The sequence below is a fragment of the Limulus polyphemus genome, unplaced genomic scaffold, assembly GCF_000517525.1.
Source record: "Limulus polyphemus unplaced genomic scaffold, Limulus_polyphemus-2.1.2 Scaffold9325, whole genome shotgun sequence".
Lineage (NCBI taxonomy): Eukaryota > Metazoa > Arthropoda > Merostomata > Xiphosura > Limulidae > Limulus > Limulus polyphemus.
In genome coordinates this window covers 24-19,912 of record NW_013674935.1, presented here as the reverse complement: position 1 = coordinate 19,912, position 19,889 = coordinate 24, and the positions used below count along the sequence as shown (strand labels likewise).

The 19,889-nt window shown below is 37.0% G+C and overlaps 1 protein-coding gene across 1 annotated transcript; it reads right to left on the bottom strand.

The window, feature by feature from the left end:
• Positions 1 to 701: 701 nt before the first annotated feature.
• On the bottom strand, positions 702 to 16,639 carry LOC111083385 (transmembrane and TPR repeat-containing protein CG4050-like). Its single transcript, XM_022379883.1, has 2 exons — positions 16,212 to 16,639; positions 702 to 741 (listed from the first exon to the last, which is right to left on the bottom strand). Exons 1-2 carry the CDS (start codon positions 16,538 to 16,540, stop codon positions 702 to 704), a joined length of 369 nt encoding a protein of 122 aa, XP_022235591.1. The 5' UTR covers positions 16,541 to 16,639.
• Between the last annotated feature and the right edge of the window lie 3,250 nt (positions 16,640 to 19,889).

Genomic DNA, 19,889 nt, shown 5'->3' with positions numbered 1-19,889 from the left:
AACTATCTGACACATCAGTCTTAACGGTAACTGACCAGGTGATAATCTGGCACTTTAGCCTTAATGGAAACAGACCAGGTGACTACTTACCGTTTCAGTGTGGACAGGAGTTGACCAGACAACTATCTGACACATCAGTCTTAACGGTAACTGACCAGGTGACAATCTGACACTTCAGTCCGGTAACTGACCAGGTGATAATCTGGCACATTAGCCTTAATGGAAACAGACCAGGTGACTACTTACCGTTTTAGTGTGGACGGGAGTTGACCAGGCAACTATCTCACACATCAGTCTTAACGGTAACTGACCAGGTGACAATTTGACACTAACGTCTTAAGGTTACTTGACCAAGTGACCACTTACCGCTTCAGTGTGGACGGGGTGGGAAGCAAACAGAAGGCCAGCGGTTACAGTAGCTTCTGGAGACCACCGAAGAATGTCCAAACACATGTAGGTAAATAATGATGTCACGATCACGTGGAGGAGAACATTTATCAAATGGTAACTGAATACACATTCTCCTCCAATCAGCATGTTCCACCTGCGAATACAAACAATCCACTATACTAACAGTTAGTGAACAAACAATCCACTAAACATTAACTGAACAAACATTCTCCTCCAATCAGCATGTTCCACCTGCGAATACAAACAATCCACTATACTTACAGTTAGTGAACAAACAATCCACTAAACAGTTAACTGAACAAACATTCTCCTCCAATCAGCATGTTCCACCTGCGAATACAAACAATCCACTATACTAAAAGTTAGTGAACAAACAATCCACTAAACAGTTAAATGAACAAACAATCCACTAAACAGTTAAGTGAACAAACAAACCACTAAACAGATAACTGAACAAACATTCTTCTCCAATCAGCATGTTCCACCTGCGCAATACTAAACAGTTATTTGAACAAACATTCCACTAAACAGTTAACTGAACATGTTCTCCCAGTCAGCATGTTCCACCTGCGAACACAAACAATCAACTATACTAACAGTTAAGTGAACAAACAATCCACTAAACAGTTAACTGAAGATTTAACTCCCAGTCAGCATGTTCCGCCTGCGAATACAGATAGTCCACTATACTAACAGTTAAGTGAACAAACAATCCACTAAACAGTTAACTGAAGATTTAACTCCCAGTCAGCATGTTCCACCTGCGAATACAGATAATACACTATACTAACAATTAAGTGAACAAACAATCCACTAAACAGTTAACTGAACATGTTCTCCCAGTCAACATGTTCCACCTGCGAATACAAACAATCCACTATTCTAAACAGTTTTTGTCTTTCTCTGATATATCTTCAAGTTACGTGGGTATGATTATTTCACGTTGCCTACAAATAACATCAAATAAATATAATTCATAACGAAATTCAGAAAATTAAAATAAAAGCGTTGTTCAATACTGATGTTCTTCGTTAATGCGAATTGAAAGTACTATTGTTGGAAACACTTTCTTAAAATTCATAAGCAACATTTAATCACACGTGAAGTTAATAGTGTGTATCGATTGACCGTAGAATATCAATATTACAGTGTTACAGTTGGCTTTCAAACTATCGTTCCCATCTCAACTCAAAAAAAAAAAAAAAAGAGGCGAATTCTCGTGACGTCAGGTAAACAGAAGAAATGGGAACTAATTAAAGTATTGTTACTTTTTACCGACCTGCGCATGCGTTAGCTTTACATAGCAAAGTGACTGACTATTCTAAAGAAGCATAGCCGTTTACTCCACGTTTACATTGGGTATACTGGTAAACGCACCAGAATTCCGTTTAAAAGACCCGAGATTGAATCTCCGCCATTACACACACACACACACAGAGAGAAATGTTCCTAAAGTGATCAGAATATTAGGAGCCGTAGGGAGAAAATAACTTCTCGCTTACTGTACGGTTGATATGTATTTCAAGTATCAGGGAGCACGGTAGCGACCCCTATATAAGGATGAATCCGGTTCACGGAACACGGTAGCGCGCACGCTAAGACATCGACAAAACCTAGCCAAAGGTACAACAGAAAGCCCTTCGCTAATTGAGTATAAAACTGCCTTTAAGGATCCGCTAATCTTCCTTGACGTCTAGAAAATTTGCAGCAAAAAAATATTTTTTTTTTCATCTTCTTTCTTCCTCTCCGTCTTCCGGCCTGCATACCAAACCACTTCAATACTCCTAGGATATGCCTTTCAAACCTAGAGCCGAAATGATTAGTTACAGCCCAAACGATATGCAATGATACAGATTGTTTAATATTGCCTAATACGCATATCAATCAATAGCTGGCGCCACCTTTGATGCTAATCGTAAAAGTAAATTGCAGAAACTAGCAATAAATAGTTTTATTCTAAAATTGATGGGATCATTCAACCACCCACAGGGTGGATGCATATATACGTTAGGTGGGGGAATGGAGGAACGGGTAATGCAGATTTTCCTTCCATCCCAAATGCTCTCTAGTTTCTGATTTTTTTTCCATCCCCTACATCCCATCAATTTATTGCTATCTATTAAACGTACTGAGTTTGAAAATTTCGTTTATAGATTTAGATATAAATTCTGCTAAGCTTGCCAGTTCTTGTGATATATTATTGACATTTCTACAGAAAATATACTTTACAACGAAGGTTTCCAACCATTATTTAATACAACCTATATAAATTCCTTCTGGTTTTAGTTTTCTGGTAATCAACTCTATTGCATGATGTATTAGAGCGACTTGTTTCATACGGTGCTTTAATTTTTAATCTTTTTTACTTCTAATCGACCTATCCTACTTTTAATCACATTTAATAATAAAACAATGTTAGGGATAAGTAAGAATAACATTCTAATTATATATATTTCCTGAGTACTTACATCTACAATCAACATCAATAACTGTTTTTAAATCAAGAGTCGAACCCTTACGATGTGTAGCTCGTTATCTAAATTGAGGTCACTTCCGGACATCGCGTAAAAGATAGGCGATTTATCACAAATTAGATGTCATTTCCGAATATCATTTGGAAAATTAGCCAATTTTATAACGAATGTTTTTTAACCTCCTTAGTTTTACTACAAAACATTCGTTTTCAATGACTATATTTTGTTGTTTATTTAAATAGTTATAATCATTATTAAATCCACCTTCTTCATTTGTAATGTATAATAAGTATTGTTACGTCTCCGTTCGTTAGTTAATTTTCCGTAACTTCGTTCCGACGAAACTTTAGCGACACAAGTCCTTTCTTAAATAAAACTGGTTTATTCTTTCCGAATACAACTTTACGATACACTTAATTTCAACAGTCGCTCTATAACAAACGCTATAACAACGAACGTCTCACGTGCTCAACTTCAACTCAGTTCAATTACACACTCTCTGACTGCAGTTCAATTACTCATTGTCCCGTCACGTTGTGACCATCTTATATATACCAGACTACCCCCAATCTAGTAGTCTCCCGATAATTCACGAAGGTTCCAGAAGTACATGGCGTGATACTAGTCACGTGACCTCGCTGACGCAACAGTATACTTGATATTTTGAACTTAAGCGATATCTCATTCGACACTTGGACTAAACGGCCAGCAGAAAGATCTCTTAGATTGAGACATAGCCATCCTTAATTTAGAACTGCTGACCAGAGGGAGGATAACCAGTTAGAAGCACCCGCCGCCTCTATGGCTAGGGTTTGAATAAATAAAGTGAATGACTGAGATTTTCATAACGCGCCTAAAATTAAAAGTATCTAGAGCTTTTAATGAAATGTCGCGAGATCGAATCTTGGACCTTCCGATATTCAATCCAATAGTCTAACCACTAGTCTCGATTAGATAACAAGAATTAACTGATTATTTTCATCAATCCTACCTTCATTACGCTAACAACGTTAGCATAATGTTTATGAACTTAAGAGTTAACTCAAATCACACCAGTGCGAGTTAGTATCTTGCGAGAAAAATTAACAAACTTTGAAGTACCTGTTATTATAACAGAAAATATTCTTCGTACTTCAGTCACTATCATTTGAAAGACATTTCACCCTAAACTTCGTTAGCAACGTGTTGGTTGTTCTTTGCTCTGTCAAATTGTAAAATATCATATACATGTTAGTTTGTTTCAGAATTTTCGCGCGAAGATACAGAGAGAGCATGCAGTCGCTAAATTTTGAACTGTTAGTCCCCGCCAACTTATAGTCTACTCTTGTCTAACCGAATAGTGTAATTTGACCGTCATTCTTGTGAAGCACCCAAAGAAAAAATGTAAGGTACGCGTTTTTTGCAGCAACTGGATGCGAGTCATCAATTCTCGGATTCACAGTCTAAATATGTCAACCATTAGGCCTCATGTACGTGTTACCACGTGATACATGATACACGTACGACGTTCTCTAACTTTTAAGTGTAATTTTTCTCTTTTACAACTGGACAAAAATGTTCACTTCCTCATTTCCCCCCCGTATTGTATAAAATACTCCGAGAAACGATGCAGGTATTTCACTTCCTCATTCTCCCCGTATTGTATAAAATACTCCGAGAAACGATGCAGGTATGTTCATTTCCTCATTTTCCCCCCCGTATTGTATAAAATACTCCGAGAAACGATGAATATTAAGTTATCGAACCAGATGAACCTCTGTCAGCGCCATCTTAATTGTAAACAGGAAAAATGAGGGCTTATCACATTGCCCTCGGTCTGCTGCACAGAGCCTCTTATGGATTTCCAATCTGCGGGCTTTGAGTTAAGCTAATAGCCGAGAGGGAGACTGCCTCTTAGATGAAATTAGTTTCTCCAACTTACCGAACGAAGACTAAATTTATGAAACACTTGTGATTCGCTGATTCTGACACGAATCAATAAGTCTGGATCAGAAACTTTGTGTCTAATGAAAGATATAATTAGAGAAACTGTAAAAATACATCTTAGATATTCCACGGTCGTCGCTAATGAGGTGTTCGTAATACACGTTCCAATCGCATTCCTTTCTGACTGCTAACCGCTATGAGATAATTCCAGGCTGTCTTTATACTAAACAGTTGGCTGATAACGTACGGCGTTGTTCTTCTACTAAACGAAGATACTGGCGTGTATTAACTGTTGAATTAGCTGTGTTAACTGAAGGTTTACTGTTAAATGATGCATGAAATGTTACACTAAACACCATTTGTCCTTGAAGGGTTACAGAACAAGTAATTGTTAATTGTATACCAGGTATAGAAATTTCATGGAACAATAGTTGACTGTAAAGATCTGATTAGAAATCTACACTGAAAGTATTACAGACATCATCACTACATCTCTCTGATCAACCATCGATCTAAACGCTATTGAAGGTATGACAGCTCTAGATACATTATCACTACGTATACCTGATCAACCATTGATTTTAAACCTTATTAAAAGTATGACAGCTCTAGATACATCATCACTACATATACCTGATCAACCATTGATTTAAACCTTATCAAAAGTATGACAGCTCTAGAGACATCATCACTACATATATCTGATCAACCATTGATTTAAACGCTATTGAAGGTATGACAGCTCAAGAGACATCATCACTACATCTCTCTGATCAACCATCGATCTAAACGCTATTGAAGGTATGACAGCTCTAGATACATTATCACTACGTATACCTGATCAACCATTGATTTTAAACCTTATTAAAAGTATGACAGCTCTAAATACATCATCTCTACATATACCTGATCAACCATTGATTTAAACCTTATTAAAAGTATGACAGCTCTAGAGACATCATCACTACGTATACCTGATCAACCATTGATTTAAACCTTATTAAAAGTATGACAGCTCTAGAGACATCATCAATACATCTACCTGATCAACCATTGATTTAAACGCTATTGAAGGTATGGCAGCTCTAGGGACATCATCACTACATCTACCTGATCAACCATCGATCTAAACGCTATTGAAGGTATGACAGCTCTAGGGACATCATCAATACATCTCCCTGATCAACCATCGATCTAAACGCTATTGAAGGTATGACAGCTCTAGGGACATCATCAATACATCTACCTGATCAACCATTGATTTAAACGCTATTGAAGGTATGGCAGCTCTAGGGACATCATCACTACATCTCCCTGATCAACCATCGATCTAAACGCTATTGAAGGTATGACAGCTCTAGATACATCATCAATACATCTCCCTGATCAACCATCGATTTAAACCTTATTAAAAGTATGACAGCTCTAGGGACATCATCACTACATCTCCCTGATCAACCATTGATTTAAACGCTATTGAAGGTATGACAGCTCTAGGGACATCATCACTACATCTCCCTGATCAACCATCGATCTAAACGCTATTGAAGGTATGACAACTCTAGATACATCATCAATACATCTCCCTGATCAACCATCGATTTAAACCTTATTAAAAGTATGACAGCTCCAGATACATCATCAATACATCTCCCTGATCAACCATCGATCTAAACGCTATTGAAGGTATGACAGCTCTAGATACATCATCCATATATCTCCCTGATCAACCATCGATTTAAACCTTATTAAAAGTATGACAGCTCTAGGGACATCATCAATACACCTCCCTGATCGTTCAGTGATCTAACACATGTATCCCCATAGCGTAACAACGCGTAAGATCGTATCATAATCATGCGATGATTTTTAAAGTTTGTCGCAGCAGAAAGTTCACTACCTGATTCATTTTCACCGTTTTTCGTTCTTGCTGAAAGACTGAACAAATGATAATCTGCTTACTACACTGTGTGTTGTGGTCTTTAAAATGTATGCCGTTGTGTGTTCAAATATTATATTTATTTTTGATTATAATATGAATTTATTACAGTTTTTGTCCTAAGACGTTAAGTAATCTTTCTTTTCATGTTGATTATGTTGATCATCTTACATTATTAACGTAGAAGACGCTGTAAAAGGTACAGTGAATTTGATTAGAAGGAACAAAATCAGCTCCAAAACTTAGTCTAAGATTCTCTAAAACCAAAACTAAAATCACAGTCTTCGTAATGACGGTTTTGTAGTTTCAAGCAACACGAAACTAAAAGTGATAAAATATTTATATCCACAAACGAACAACGTTTTATAATACACAATTAGTAGTAGTGGACACGTCCTTCTAGTCCGTAGGTTTAGTAGTGGACTCGTTCTTCTAGTCAGTAGGTTTAGTAGTGGACACGTCCTTCTAGTCAGTGGGTTTAGTAGTGGACACGTCCTTCTAGTCCGTAGGTTTAGTAGTGGACACGTCCTTCTAGTCCGTAGGTTTAGTAGTGGACACGTCCTTCTAGTCAGTAGCTTTAGTAGTGGACACGTCCTTCTAGTCAGTAGGTTTAGTAGTGGACACGTCCTTCTAGTCCGTAGGTTTAGTAGTGGACACGTCCTTCTAGTCAGTAGGTTTAGTAGTGGACACGTCCTTCTAGTCAGTACGTTTAGTAGTGGACACGTCCTTCTAGTCAGTACGTTTAGTAGTGGACACGTCCTTCTAGTCCGTAGGTTTAGTAGTGGACACGTCTGTCTAAATAGAACATTTAGTAGTGGACTATTGCTTGTGATTTTATATAACGTGTAGTCTAGACATCAAGAGACACTGGTTTACAGAACCTCTGTTTATGATTCTCTGCGTTAGAACGTGTATTCTAGACGTCAAGAGACACTGTTTTATAGGACTATTGCTTGTGATTCTATGTGTTAGAACGTGTGTTTTATTCGTCAAGAGACACTGGTTTACAGAACCGTTGTTTATGATTCCGTGTGCTAGAACGTGTGTCTAGACCTCAAGAGACACTGTTTTACAGGACCATTGCTCATGTTTCCGTGTGTTAGAACGTGTGTCTCGACCTCAAGAAACACTGTTTTACAGGACCATTGCTCATGTTTCTGTGTGTTAGAACGTGTGTCTAGACCTCAAGAGACACTGTTTTACAGGACCATTGCTCATGTTTCCGTGTGTTAGAACGTGTGTCTAGACCTCAAGAGACACTGTTTTACAGGACCATTGCTCATGTTTCTGTGTGTTAGAACGTGTGTCTAGACCTCAAGAGACACTGTTTTACAGGACCATTGTTTATGATTCTCTGTGTTACAACGTTACTCTAGACGTTGTTTATGATTTTATGTTGTTGTTTATTACTATCTTTTAATTTTTAGAAGGAAGAACAGTTTTAATGAAGGAATCTCCAATTTCTACTGCTGTTCTTGTTGTTTTATTACCTTTACTACTGAACAGGGACACAATCTTATATCTGTAGACGTGTCAGCTTACATAGGAATCCCATTACGTAGTTCAAGTTTTTAAATAATGGACTTAATCCAACTAAATAAATTCTGACGTATGTTTTAAGGTAATTTTATGCAGTTTCTTATTCTGTTGTGTACAGTAAGACGACGAAGCCATTTGAAAATAAATTTCAATATATAATATAATAATTATACGTTTCAAATATTAATAAACTGTAGAAACGGGTGAGGATTCAGTTTATTTTTTATTTTCAGCGTTGCAAAATGAGATTTACTAAAGATAAGAAAATTAGAATCTATTAGGTATTGTATGATGGGAAAATCAGAACTCTTTTAGAGGCAATTAAAATATTTTATGGTGTAAAAATTAAAAACTAATGGTCAGAAAAATACCTAATCTCAGTACTTTTACTGTAGGTATATAACTAGCTTTGGGACTAAATCTCATTATTAACAACCTGCTTTTCTTCGTCATCAAATAACATTAAAAACCATTCACGAAGCGTGAAACGGATATTAAATTAATTTCAGTTTCAATTAGAAGAACAATTTAAGACATAAATGGTAATTAATATAACTATTTATATTATCGATATATTATAATATATTATCGATGAGTTTTTGTTATTACCAGATAAAATCTCATGGACCTAAAAACAAATTTTCTCTTTGTATTATGATAATAAGAAACACTCTCATGTGGAAAATTATTTTGCTTAAAAACTGTTATATATATATATCAAAAATTTTATACATATTAAACCTATCTCAGCGGCTATGGTTAAAACTGTTATATATAATATATTTATCTTACCGGCCACGTTTAAAGGTGTTATATATATAATATATCTATCTTACCGGTCACGTTTAAAACTGTTTTATGTGTTGTATATAATATCTATCTTACCGGCCACGTTTAAAGCTGTTTTATATGTCACGTTTAAAACTGTTTTATATCTATATAATATCTATTTACTGGTCACGTTTAAAACTGTTTTACATCTATATAATATCCCTCTTACCGGTCACGTTTAAAGCTGTTTTATATGTATATATTATCTATCTTACCGGCCACGTTTAAAACTGTTTTATATCTATATAATATCTATCTTACCGGTCACGTTTAAAGCTGTTTTATGTGTATACAATATCTACCTTACCGGCCACGTTTAAAACTGTTTTATATGTATACAATATCTATCTTACCGGTCACGTTTAAAACTGTTTTATCTGTATATATTATCTATCTTACCGGCCACGTTTAAAACTGTTTTATATCTATATAATATATATCTTACCGGTCACGTTTAAAGCTGTTTTATGTGTATACAATATCTACCTTACCGGCCACGTTTAAAACTGTTTTATATGTATACAATATCTATCTTATCGGCTACGTTTAAAACTGTTTTATGTGTATACAATATCTATCTTACCGTCCACGTTCAAGACTGTTTTATTTGTATACAATATCTATCTTACCGTCCACGTTCAAGACTGTTTTATCTGTATACAATATCTATCTTACCGGCCAGTTTAAAGCTGGTCCAGTTGGGCTATGGTCAACTAAGTACAACTGTTGGACGTTCTCAACGGGTGTTGTGGACATTTGTGTTTGATGCTAGTGTTTGGGTATAGTGCCCACAAAACCCTGGTGTCGCTGCTATGCCCTTCTTTAGCATTGTAGTGCATCCTACTGTTTGGATCCATGATGGGTGGGGGTCTGTGAATATTGATTTTTTTCATTTTCTTATGGATCCCCAAACCGGTGACATGAAAAAACTTAAAGAAACTCGTTAATTGGTAAGCGACCACGCTTGGAAGATTTTGATCTCCAATCCCCATCTCCTACTGTTGAAAGATTCTGATCTCCAATCCCCATCTCCTATTGTTGGAAGATTCTGATCTCCAATCCCCATCCCCTACTGTCGGAATATTTTGATCTGCAATCCCCATCTCCTACTGTTGGATGATTCTGATCTCCAGTCCCCATCTCCTATTGTTGGAATATTCTGATATCCCATCCCCATCTCCTACTGTTGGAAGATTCTAATCACCAATTCCCATCTCCTACTGTTCAAAGATTCTGATCTCCAATCCCCATCTCCTATTGTTGGAAGATTCTGATCTCTAATCCCCATCCCCTACTGTTGGAAGATTCTGATCTTCAATTCCCATCTCCTACTGTTCCTGTACCTCGTTTTCTCATCCTTCATTCTTTGACTGAGAAATCATTGGGGCAAATGTCTCCCTTTTCATCCAGGAGGGATTAGAGGGTCTTGTTGTCTCTCCAAAGTCAGTTAAGAAGCTACGTTCTGGGGACATTTTGATGGAAACATCTACACCAAAACACAGCGAACTCCTCCTGACTAAGAAGGCATTTGAGGATATACATATTGAGGTTACTCCCTATGCTACTTTGAATTCCTCCCGAGGAGCGATTGTTGAGAGGGATTTAAGGAACATCTCTAAGTCAGTGATCCTCCCTGGTTTCTCCACCCAAATAGTTTCTGCTGTGCGACGTATCTTCACTCATAACTAAAGGAATTATGCTGCCTACCACTATTCTTATACTGACGTTTACATCGCCACGTCCACCTGCCACTGTCAAGGCAGGTTATCTAAATTGTAAGGTATAGCCTAATATTCCTAATCCTCTTTGGTGTTTCCAGTGTCAGCGATTCAGACATTATAAGGCATCTTGTCTTGGTTCTTTGACGTGCACTCGTTGTGGTGGCAAAGATCATGACGCCTACGTGCGTTAACTAGGCCCTCACTGCGTCTGTTGTGGTGGTTCCCACCTCTCATACTTTCGAGCTTGACCTAAGTGGGTGGAGGAAAGTGAGGTACAACGTTTATATACTGTAGACTACATTTCTTACCCCGAGGCTCTGAAGTTGTTGTCTCCTGTTCCATATCGGACATATGCTGCTAAACACAATTCTATTTGCTACATTGGGAATACAGACAGATCTCTCCATACTACCAACAGAGTCTTTCTCTCACCACGTAAAGACTATTTTGCTCTCTGTGGATGCAAAAATTGACAAGTTAACATCTGCTCCTGTCTCTGTCCTAACCATTGCATCCAGATTGTATAATTCTAGTAGCTGTTTATTCTGTCTCCAATACCTCGACACATTTCCCATAGTATCCTTATCCATGGTGGTCTCCTGCCTACCAGCAGGCACGAAAGGCTTATAAACTGGCCTGGGATATATTTATGCATGTGTCACAATTTTTTCAACCGCATTGCTTAGTAGCAGGCTCTTGCTCATGCCTGGCTGCACAGGCATCAAAGCCCGAAAGAATCCTGCATTGCGTTCACTAGCAGCATCTCTTCTACCACCAGTTCCAAAGTTGTCTTGGACAAGATTTGGAAGTTCAGTGAGAAGTATGCTTCCCATCCCTATCTATTTTGCACTCCAATGGCCAGGAAGTTGCTGTTTATGGAGCATCGCTGATACTTTTGTGGAGTGCTCTTCCCACCTTTCCAGCACTCCTGTCTCTTTTATCGCCATCAAGTCTCGGGCTGAGAGATCACCACTTACCTTTTGGGCAATTCCTCTCTATGATTACAATCGCCCATCTACACTTGCTCTTCATCGATATGGCAAATCATCAGTTAGTCCAGAAGATGCTCATTAGGAGACGCTGCACTATCATCTCTCCCCTGCCTCTCTTGCTTTTCTATTGGTTGTTTTTAACCGGATTTCGCAGGATATTGCATTTCCTGAGGTTTAGTGTGAGGCTATTCTTCTTCCTTTTCAAAGCTGGGGAATGATTCCAAGATTCTTTCTAATTGCTGTTCTATTTCTTTGACTAGCTGTGTCTCTAAGGTTTTAGAGAGGATGGTTAATGCACGTTTTGTTCGGTTCCTTGCATCACACAAACTCCTCTCACCCATCAAATGTAATTTTTGTTGACAGCACTCTACCATGGACCACATGATTCATCTCAAAACCTCGATCAGGGTAACTTTCCTCGAGAGAGAACATCTTGTTTCTATCCTCTTTGAGTTTGAGAAAGCTTGTGACACTACATGGAGGTTTGGAATTTTGCAGGGACCTCCACTCGTGTGGGCTGTGTGTCCATTTGCCCATTTTTATTTGTAGTTTTTTACTTGGCAGGAGATTCCAAGTCCATGTGGGTTCGACCCTGTCCCGTTCTTTCACACAGGAACTTGGATTCCCTTAGGGTTGTGTCTTGAGTGTCATCTTTTTCAGTATAAAGATCAATGTTATCACTAAAAAACATCCTCCTGCTGTTGCAAACAGCCTCTATCTTGACAACTTCCACATGAGATTTATGGAGCAGCAGCTTCAGACTGCTTTCACTCGCTTGTTGAGGGGGGGGGGACCACAGCAAACGGTTTCAGCTTGTTTTTCTCTAAAACCATTTGCATTGATTTTTGCCACCAACAGGGTTTACACAGCTAGTCTGAGCTACGTTTTGGTGGTGTTGCTCGTCCCGTGGTTCCTTAGACGAAATTATTGAGGCTTATCTTTGATCATAAGCTTACTTTCATTTCTCATATCAAGCAGCTTCGTGTCAAGTGTACAACAGCACTAAACATCCTCTGTGTCATTTCTTCCACCTTTTGGGAAATGAATAGATGTTCCATGCTCAAGATCTATCGTGCCCTTATACGATCCAAGCAGAGCTATGGGTCTCTGGTTTATGTTTATGGCAAGTTTTCTGCATAAAGATGTTAGGCCCTGTACATTATCTGGGGCTCAGCTCAACACGGGTTCTGTCCACACTTCACCAGACCACAGTCTGAACACTGATTCCAGTTAACCTCTTCCTCACTTCCGACGCTTGCAACTTTCGCTGCAGTATGCTATCATACCTCAAGCCTTACCATGGCATCCCACATGGGGTTATGTCTTCCTTTGGAAATAGATGGTCTGCCATTCCTCCTTCACAGCTGGATAAATTTGGTCTATCACTGGATGAAGTTGACGTGTCCGATGACCATGACTCATTACCATCCCCACTGGTCATCTGAGGAGGACGGATACTCCCGATAGGATTATTCGTAATCACGTGACTCTGTGGACTTTTCCGTGATTTGTTGTAGCTCGGTGGTTACTCACGGGATTCCTTCTGCAGTTTCTGGGTTCACTGCCGAGTTGTATTCCATTTCTCTTGCCTTGTATCACATAGAAGCTAAGCAGTACACTAATTGTACTGTTTACACCAACTCTCTACCAGTTCTCTACTGGCCCCCGGAATAACTTAATATAAGTTCTCACATTCAGAAACGACTGGCCCTACTTTTTTTCTTCTTCTGTTTCTATCCCGTTTTTCTGGATACCTGGCCATGTTGATATTTGCAAGAACGAGTTTACTGAAACCGCAGCTAAGTCCGTCTGCTCTGGCATTTTCACAGCCGTGTCTGTCCTATATGTGGACTATATATGCAGTCAATTTGGGGTAATCACGTCCATAACAAATTTTACCAGATCCAACCTTATGTTTCCGTTTGGCCGTCCAGTCTCCATAAGGATCGGTTTAAGAAAGTTGTCTTGTTTAGGGTACGCAGTGGTCAGTTTTTTTACTCGTCGATTTCTTTTATGTGGGATTTATCTATCAATGTGTGGCCTTTGTGACGCTCAGGTCTCAATTGCCCATGTGTTGCTTTCGTGACGTCGTTACGACTGCGAACGGCGTCACCGTTTTATGCATGATTTTTCCCGGGAGTTTACCCTTGACGTTGGACAGTATCATTGGCGATGGGGACAATGTCCAGCTTGACTGTGCTTTTAGCTTTTTATGGGCCATTGGCCTTTTTCACTCTATTTAATTTTATTACCTTACTTTTGGGCATTGCTAAGCTTTTAACTTGTTTTCGTTTTTTTTTATTGTATTTAACTTCTAGTATTTTTACCAGTCTTTTGGCACAGATAACCCCTTTTGCCTTGCGACAATAAACTCCAACCAACCAACGATCCAGCCGGCTACGTTTGAATGTGTTACATATAATATATATATACCTTACAGGCCACGTTTAAAGCTGTTTTATAAATATGATATTTTTAATAGCACACAGTGTGTGCTGCAGGTTGTTTTGGCCACACGACACCTTGATTTATCTTACTGGCAACGTTTTAAGCTGTTTTACATAAATAATATCTATATTACTGGCAACGTTTTAAGCTGTTTTACATAAATAATATCTATATTACTGGCCACGTTTAAAGCTGTTTATATATGTATAGATGTATATATATATGAAGTATACTAAAAAAACATTCACTATCTTCAATTCAAAAGTTTTGTACCAAATGTTTTTAAAGAAAACTTTCATAAAACTTTGTTCCATCGCTCATAAGAAAAACAAAAACATTTAGCAGTTAAGAAGCCTTGTATAAATAATTCAATAACAGCAAAAAAAGCGTGTGGAAACAAAATATTTTCTTTTTTATGTTATTAATAGAATTCTCCATAATTATCTAAATAAGCGAAGTGTAAGTAAATAATCATTATGCAAATTATCTAAATATCCTGTTTTTATTACCTTGTCATACACGAGTACATCTTCTTTAATGTTTAAACATCAGTTAAGAAATGAACTTCATAGGGTATAATCGTCAAATACTTTTGTTTAGGTTTAACGATCTTATTAAATGTAATTTATAAATGTACTTGTTTCTGCTGTCGGCAAGTCTATATCGTGTTCACTAAACGAAAACTGTTAACACGTGTGAAAGATCAAGTAAATATGAAATCCACCACCAGATCGAATGCACTTAAACACGCCCTACAGGAATATGACGTAGTCGTCTATTTCAAATATTTTAAAACCTTAGCAACGGCCGATGATGAACAGTTACCGTATAAAGCAGAATATTTGCTAATACACAAACTGAGGCCGAAAATTCAACAGTTAGGCTCACCATGGAAGATAACGACATGATGTCGTTTGTTAAGTAGCTTAATTTACAATTAAACGTGTTGCATAAGGAATTTATACACATAAACAGATGTTATTGAGAATAGAATTATAGATAGATATATCTTAATTATTCATGGAAACACGCGCTATCGATTGTTTGGCTAATCTGGTTAACTAAATCAGGAAAAAGTATTATCAGATTTTGGTTAGTCTAGTTAGCTACATCAGGGTAACGTGTTATCATAGTTTGGTTAATCTGGTTATGTAGAGCAGTGTAACGTGTTATTACAGTTTGGTTAGTCTGTTTAGCTAGATCGCGGTAATGTGTTATCACTATCACAGTTTGGTTAGTCTGGTTAGTTAAATCAGTGTAACGTGTTATCACAGTTTGGCTAGTCCGGCTAGCTAGATCAGTGTAACGTGTTATTACAGTTTGGTTAGTCTGTTTAGCTAGATCGCGGTAATGTGTTATCACTATCACAGTTTGGTTAGTCTGGTTAGTTAAATCAGTGTAACGTGTTATCACAGTTTGGCTAGTCCGGCTAGCTAGATCAGTGTAACGTGTTATTACAGTTTGGATAGTCTGGTAACTAGAACAGGGTAACTTTTGTCCCATTAGCTAGATTAAAGCAACGCGTTATTACAGTTTGTTTGGTCTGGGAAGGTAGATCAGGGTAACGTGATATCACAGTTTGGTTAATCTGGTTAGCTATATTGGGGCACGGTGTTATCACAGTATGGTTAGTCGGGTTAGCTAGATCGGGATAACGTGTTATTACAGTTTGGTTAGTCTGGTTAGTTAGATCAGGGTAGCGTGTTATCACAGTTTGTTTAGTATGGTTATGTAGATTAGGATAACCTGTTATCACAGTTTGAGTAGTTTGGTTAGGTATATCAGGATAACGTGTTATCACAGTTTGGTTAGTATGGTTAGGTAGATTAGGATAACCTGTTATCACAGTTTGAGTAGTTTGGTTAGGTAGATCAGGATAACGTGTTATTATAATTTGATTAGTCTGGTTAAATATATAAAGCTGTCTTACCTGAATGTCAGGACAGTCAGGGGTCTGTATGACTTATGGCTTGATGGGTCTGACATGGGCTTACCCCAAAAGTCGGCAAGGAAAACTTGAACCAAAGACGTTTTTCCCAAGACATCGGGGTTGGTTGTCACGGCTACAATATCATCGTGGACAAAGTCTCCGTAGAGAGAGTTTATGTAACATAATCCAGCCACTATTCCGACACAGAGGTATAAGGTCAGTCTTGACCACCACCACCATGATTCCTTCTTGACCTTTGGAGAAACTTTAGTATCATTCTGCATGGAACCACCGGTTATGATGTGTCCAAGCCAGCACGTGCGCCCCATTGTTAATCAGTGAACTGACCACCCATTACTGCTGAGGCCAGACCTCTTCTCTTGCTTCGTGTAATGCGCCTCCTCCTAAACACACTTATTCCTCTACCACCCAACAATCCAAGCCTTCTGACGATTTACGTCATTCACAGAACGTTAGGCTAATCAAACTGATGACTACCTCCATCTAGCAGGTAAAATAAACACTAATATTTATAAAAATGTTAATAACTTTAGCTCAACACAAGGAATTTTATTCAGTACCTTATGGAAATGGATGGTTTCTACTTCCCAATATTTAAATAGTATTACTAGACAGTAAACATTAAAGTTCGTTATGTATTTTGGTAGTGCGCGTCTTGTAAAACAACGTATAGTACCAAACAACCAGAGTTAATAAATAACGCTATTATATCGTTACAGTAGATGTTGTGCCTAAGTTATAATGACAACCAAACTTCATAATATTGGTGTAAAGGACTTTATTACATACAATGTCAGCAATTACTAACTGAAGAAAGTATCCACTTCTTCTTGTTCCCAGTGAAGAGTTGTCGACCATCACTACTTCTTAATATTAGAAATAAATGATCTTATAACACCAAAATGTTGTTTTTATTTAATTAAACAAATTAAATAAAAACAACATTTTGGTTTTATTAGATCGTTCATTTCTAGTATTAATATGCACTACAGTAAGTAAATAACTACTAATACCTGTACCTGGTGAAAGATTGTCGACCATTACTACTCCTTGAACAATACTATCAGGTTTTTAGATACACTATAAAGTAAGAGTTGAACAATACTATCAGGTTTATTTTTAAGATACACTATAAAGTAATAGTTGAACAATACTATCAGGTTTATTTTTTAGATACACTATAAAGTAAGAGTTGAACAATACTATCAAGTTTATTTTTTAGATACACTATAAAGTAAGAGTTGAACAATACTATCAGGTTTATTTTTTAGATACACCATAAAGGAAGAGTTGAACAATACTATCAGGTTTTTAGATACACTGTAAAGGAAGAGTTGAACAATACTATCAGGTTTCTTTTTAGATACACTATAAAGGAAGAGTTGAACAATACTATCAGGTTTTTAGATACACTATAAAGTAAGAGTTGAACAATACTATCAGGTTTATTTTTTAGATACACTATAAAGTAAGAGTTGAACAATACTATCAGGTTTATTTTTTAGATACACTATAAAATAAGAGTTGAACAATACTATCAGGCTCACTTTTTTGAAACACTATATTGTAAGAGTAGAATAATACTATGAGGTTTTGCTGGTGGGCTTTAGTGTCTCAATTGTAACAGTATTTTCAGCTTGTGTTGATAGAACTTAAAGATATTGAACAAGATCAGACGTCACTGTAAAACATATAAACTCTCTCTCTTCATTTTAAACTATCTGTTACAGTTATATTTTTATTAGTGTCATTTTAAATAAAAGTATAATAAATAAGTCAAATGTTCAAGTTAATAATAATAAATTGACTGACTAACTTGAGAGCCTTCAAAGAAAACGTTAATTATAACTTAAGGATACTCGCGGATACGATTACTATAACTTTAGGATACACACGGATAAGATTACAATAACTTTAGGATACTCATGAAGACTATTACTATAACTTTAGGATACCCTTTAAGACGATTACTACAACTTCAGGATACTCATGAAGAAGAGTACTACAACTTTAGGAGCCCCCCAGTGACACAGTGGTATATCTGCGGACTTACAACGCTAGAAACCGAGTTTCGATACCTGTGGTGGGCAGAGCCCATTATGTAGCTTTGTGCTTAATTCCAAACAAACAAACAAACAATTCAAGATACTGATGTAGACGATTACTGCAGCTTCATATACTCATGTACACGATTACTATTACTTTAGGATACTCATAAAGACGATTACTATAGCTTTAAAATCCTCATGAAGACGATTACTACAACTTCACGATACTCATGAAAACGATTACTATTACTTTAAAATACTCATCAATACAATTACTATAACCTTAGGATACTCTTGAAGACGATTACTACAACTTCATGATATTCACGAAGACAATAACTATAAATGTAGGATATCCATGAAAACGATTACTACAACTTCATAATACTCATGAAGACGATTACTACAACTTCAGGATACTCATGAATACGAGTACTACAACTCCAGGATACTCATGTAGACGATTAATATAACTTTGAGATACTCAGGAAGACGATTATTATTATTACTTTAAAATACTCATCGAGCCAATTACTATAACTTTACGATACTCTTGAAGACGGTTACTCTAGCTTTATGATACTCATGAAGACTATTACTACAGCTTCATTATACCCATCAAGACGATTGCTATAACTTTAAGATACTCTTGAAGACGATTACTACAACTTCATGAAACTCATGAAGACGATTATTATAACTTTAGGATACCCATGAAGATTATCATTACAACCTTAGAAGAATCCTCAAGACGATTAATATAAATTTAAAATACTCATGAAGACGATTACTATAACTTTAGGATATCCACGTAGATTATTACTACAACCTTAGGATAATCCTCAAGACGATTACTATAACTTTAGGATAATCATGAAGCCGATTACTACAGCTTCACGATACTCATGAATACGAGTACTACAACTTCAGGATACTCATGAAGACGATTACTACAAGTTCAGGATACTCATGAGTATGAGCACTACAACTTCAGGATACTCATGAAGACGATTACTACAGCTTCTTGATAATCATGAAGACGATTACTACAGCTTCAGGATACTCATGAATACGAGTACTACAACTTCAGGATACTCAAAAAGACGATTACTACAAGTTCAGGATACTCATGAGTATGAGCACTACAACTTCAGGATACTCATGAAGGTTATTTTTATAACTTTAGAATAATCATGAAGACGATTACTATAAATTCAGGAGACTCATGTACACGATTACTATTACTTTAGGATACTCATGAAGACGATTACTGTATCTTTAAAATACTCATGAAGACGATTACTACAACTTCATGATACTCACGAAGACGATTACTACTCACGAAGACGATTACTACAGCTTCATGATATCCATGAAGACGATTACTATAACTTTAAAATCCCCATGAAGACGATTACCACAACTTCATGATACTCATGAAGACGATTACTATAACTCTAAAATACTCATGAAGTCGATTACTACAACTCCATGATACTCACGAAGACAATTATTATAACTTTAAAATACTCACGAAGACGATTACTATAACTTTAAAATACTATTGAAGACGATTACCACAACTTCATGATACTCATGATAACGATGA

What these genes read in the sequence shown, in the direction of transcription:
- LOC111083385 (XM_022379883.1), bottom strand. Translation starts at nt 16,540, where the DNA reads ATGGGGCGCACGTGCTGGCTTGGACACATCATAACCGGTGGTTCCATG. An exon ending in CTGACTGTCCTGACATTCAG is followed by an intron (nt 742 to 16,211) that starts GTAAGACAGCTT and finishes TTGTATTCGCAG; the next exon opens with GTGGAACATGCTGATTGGAG.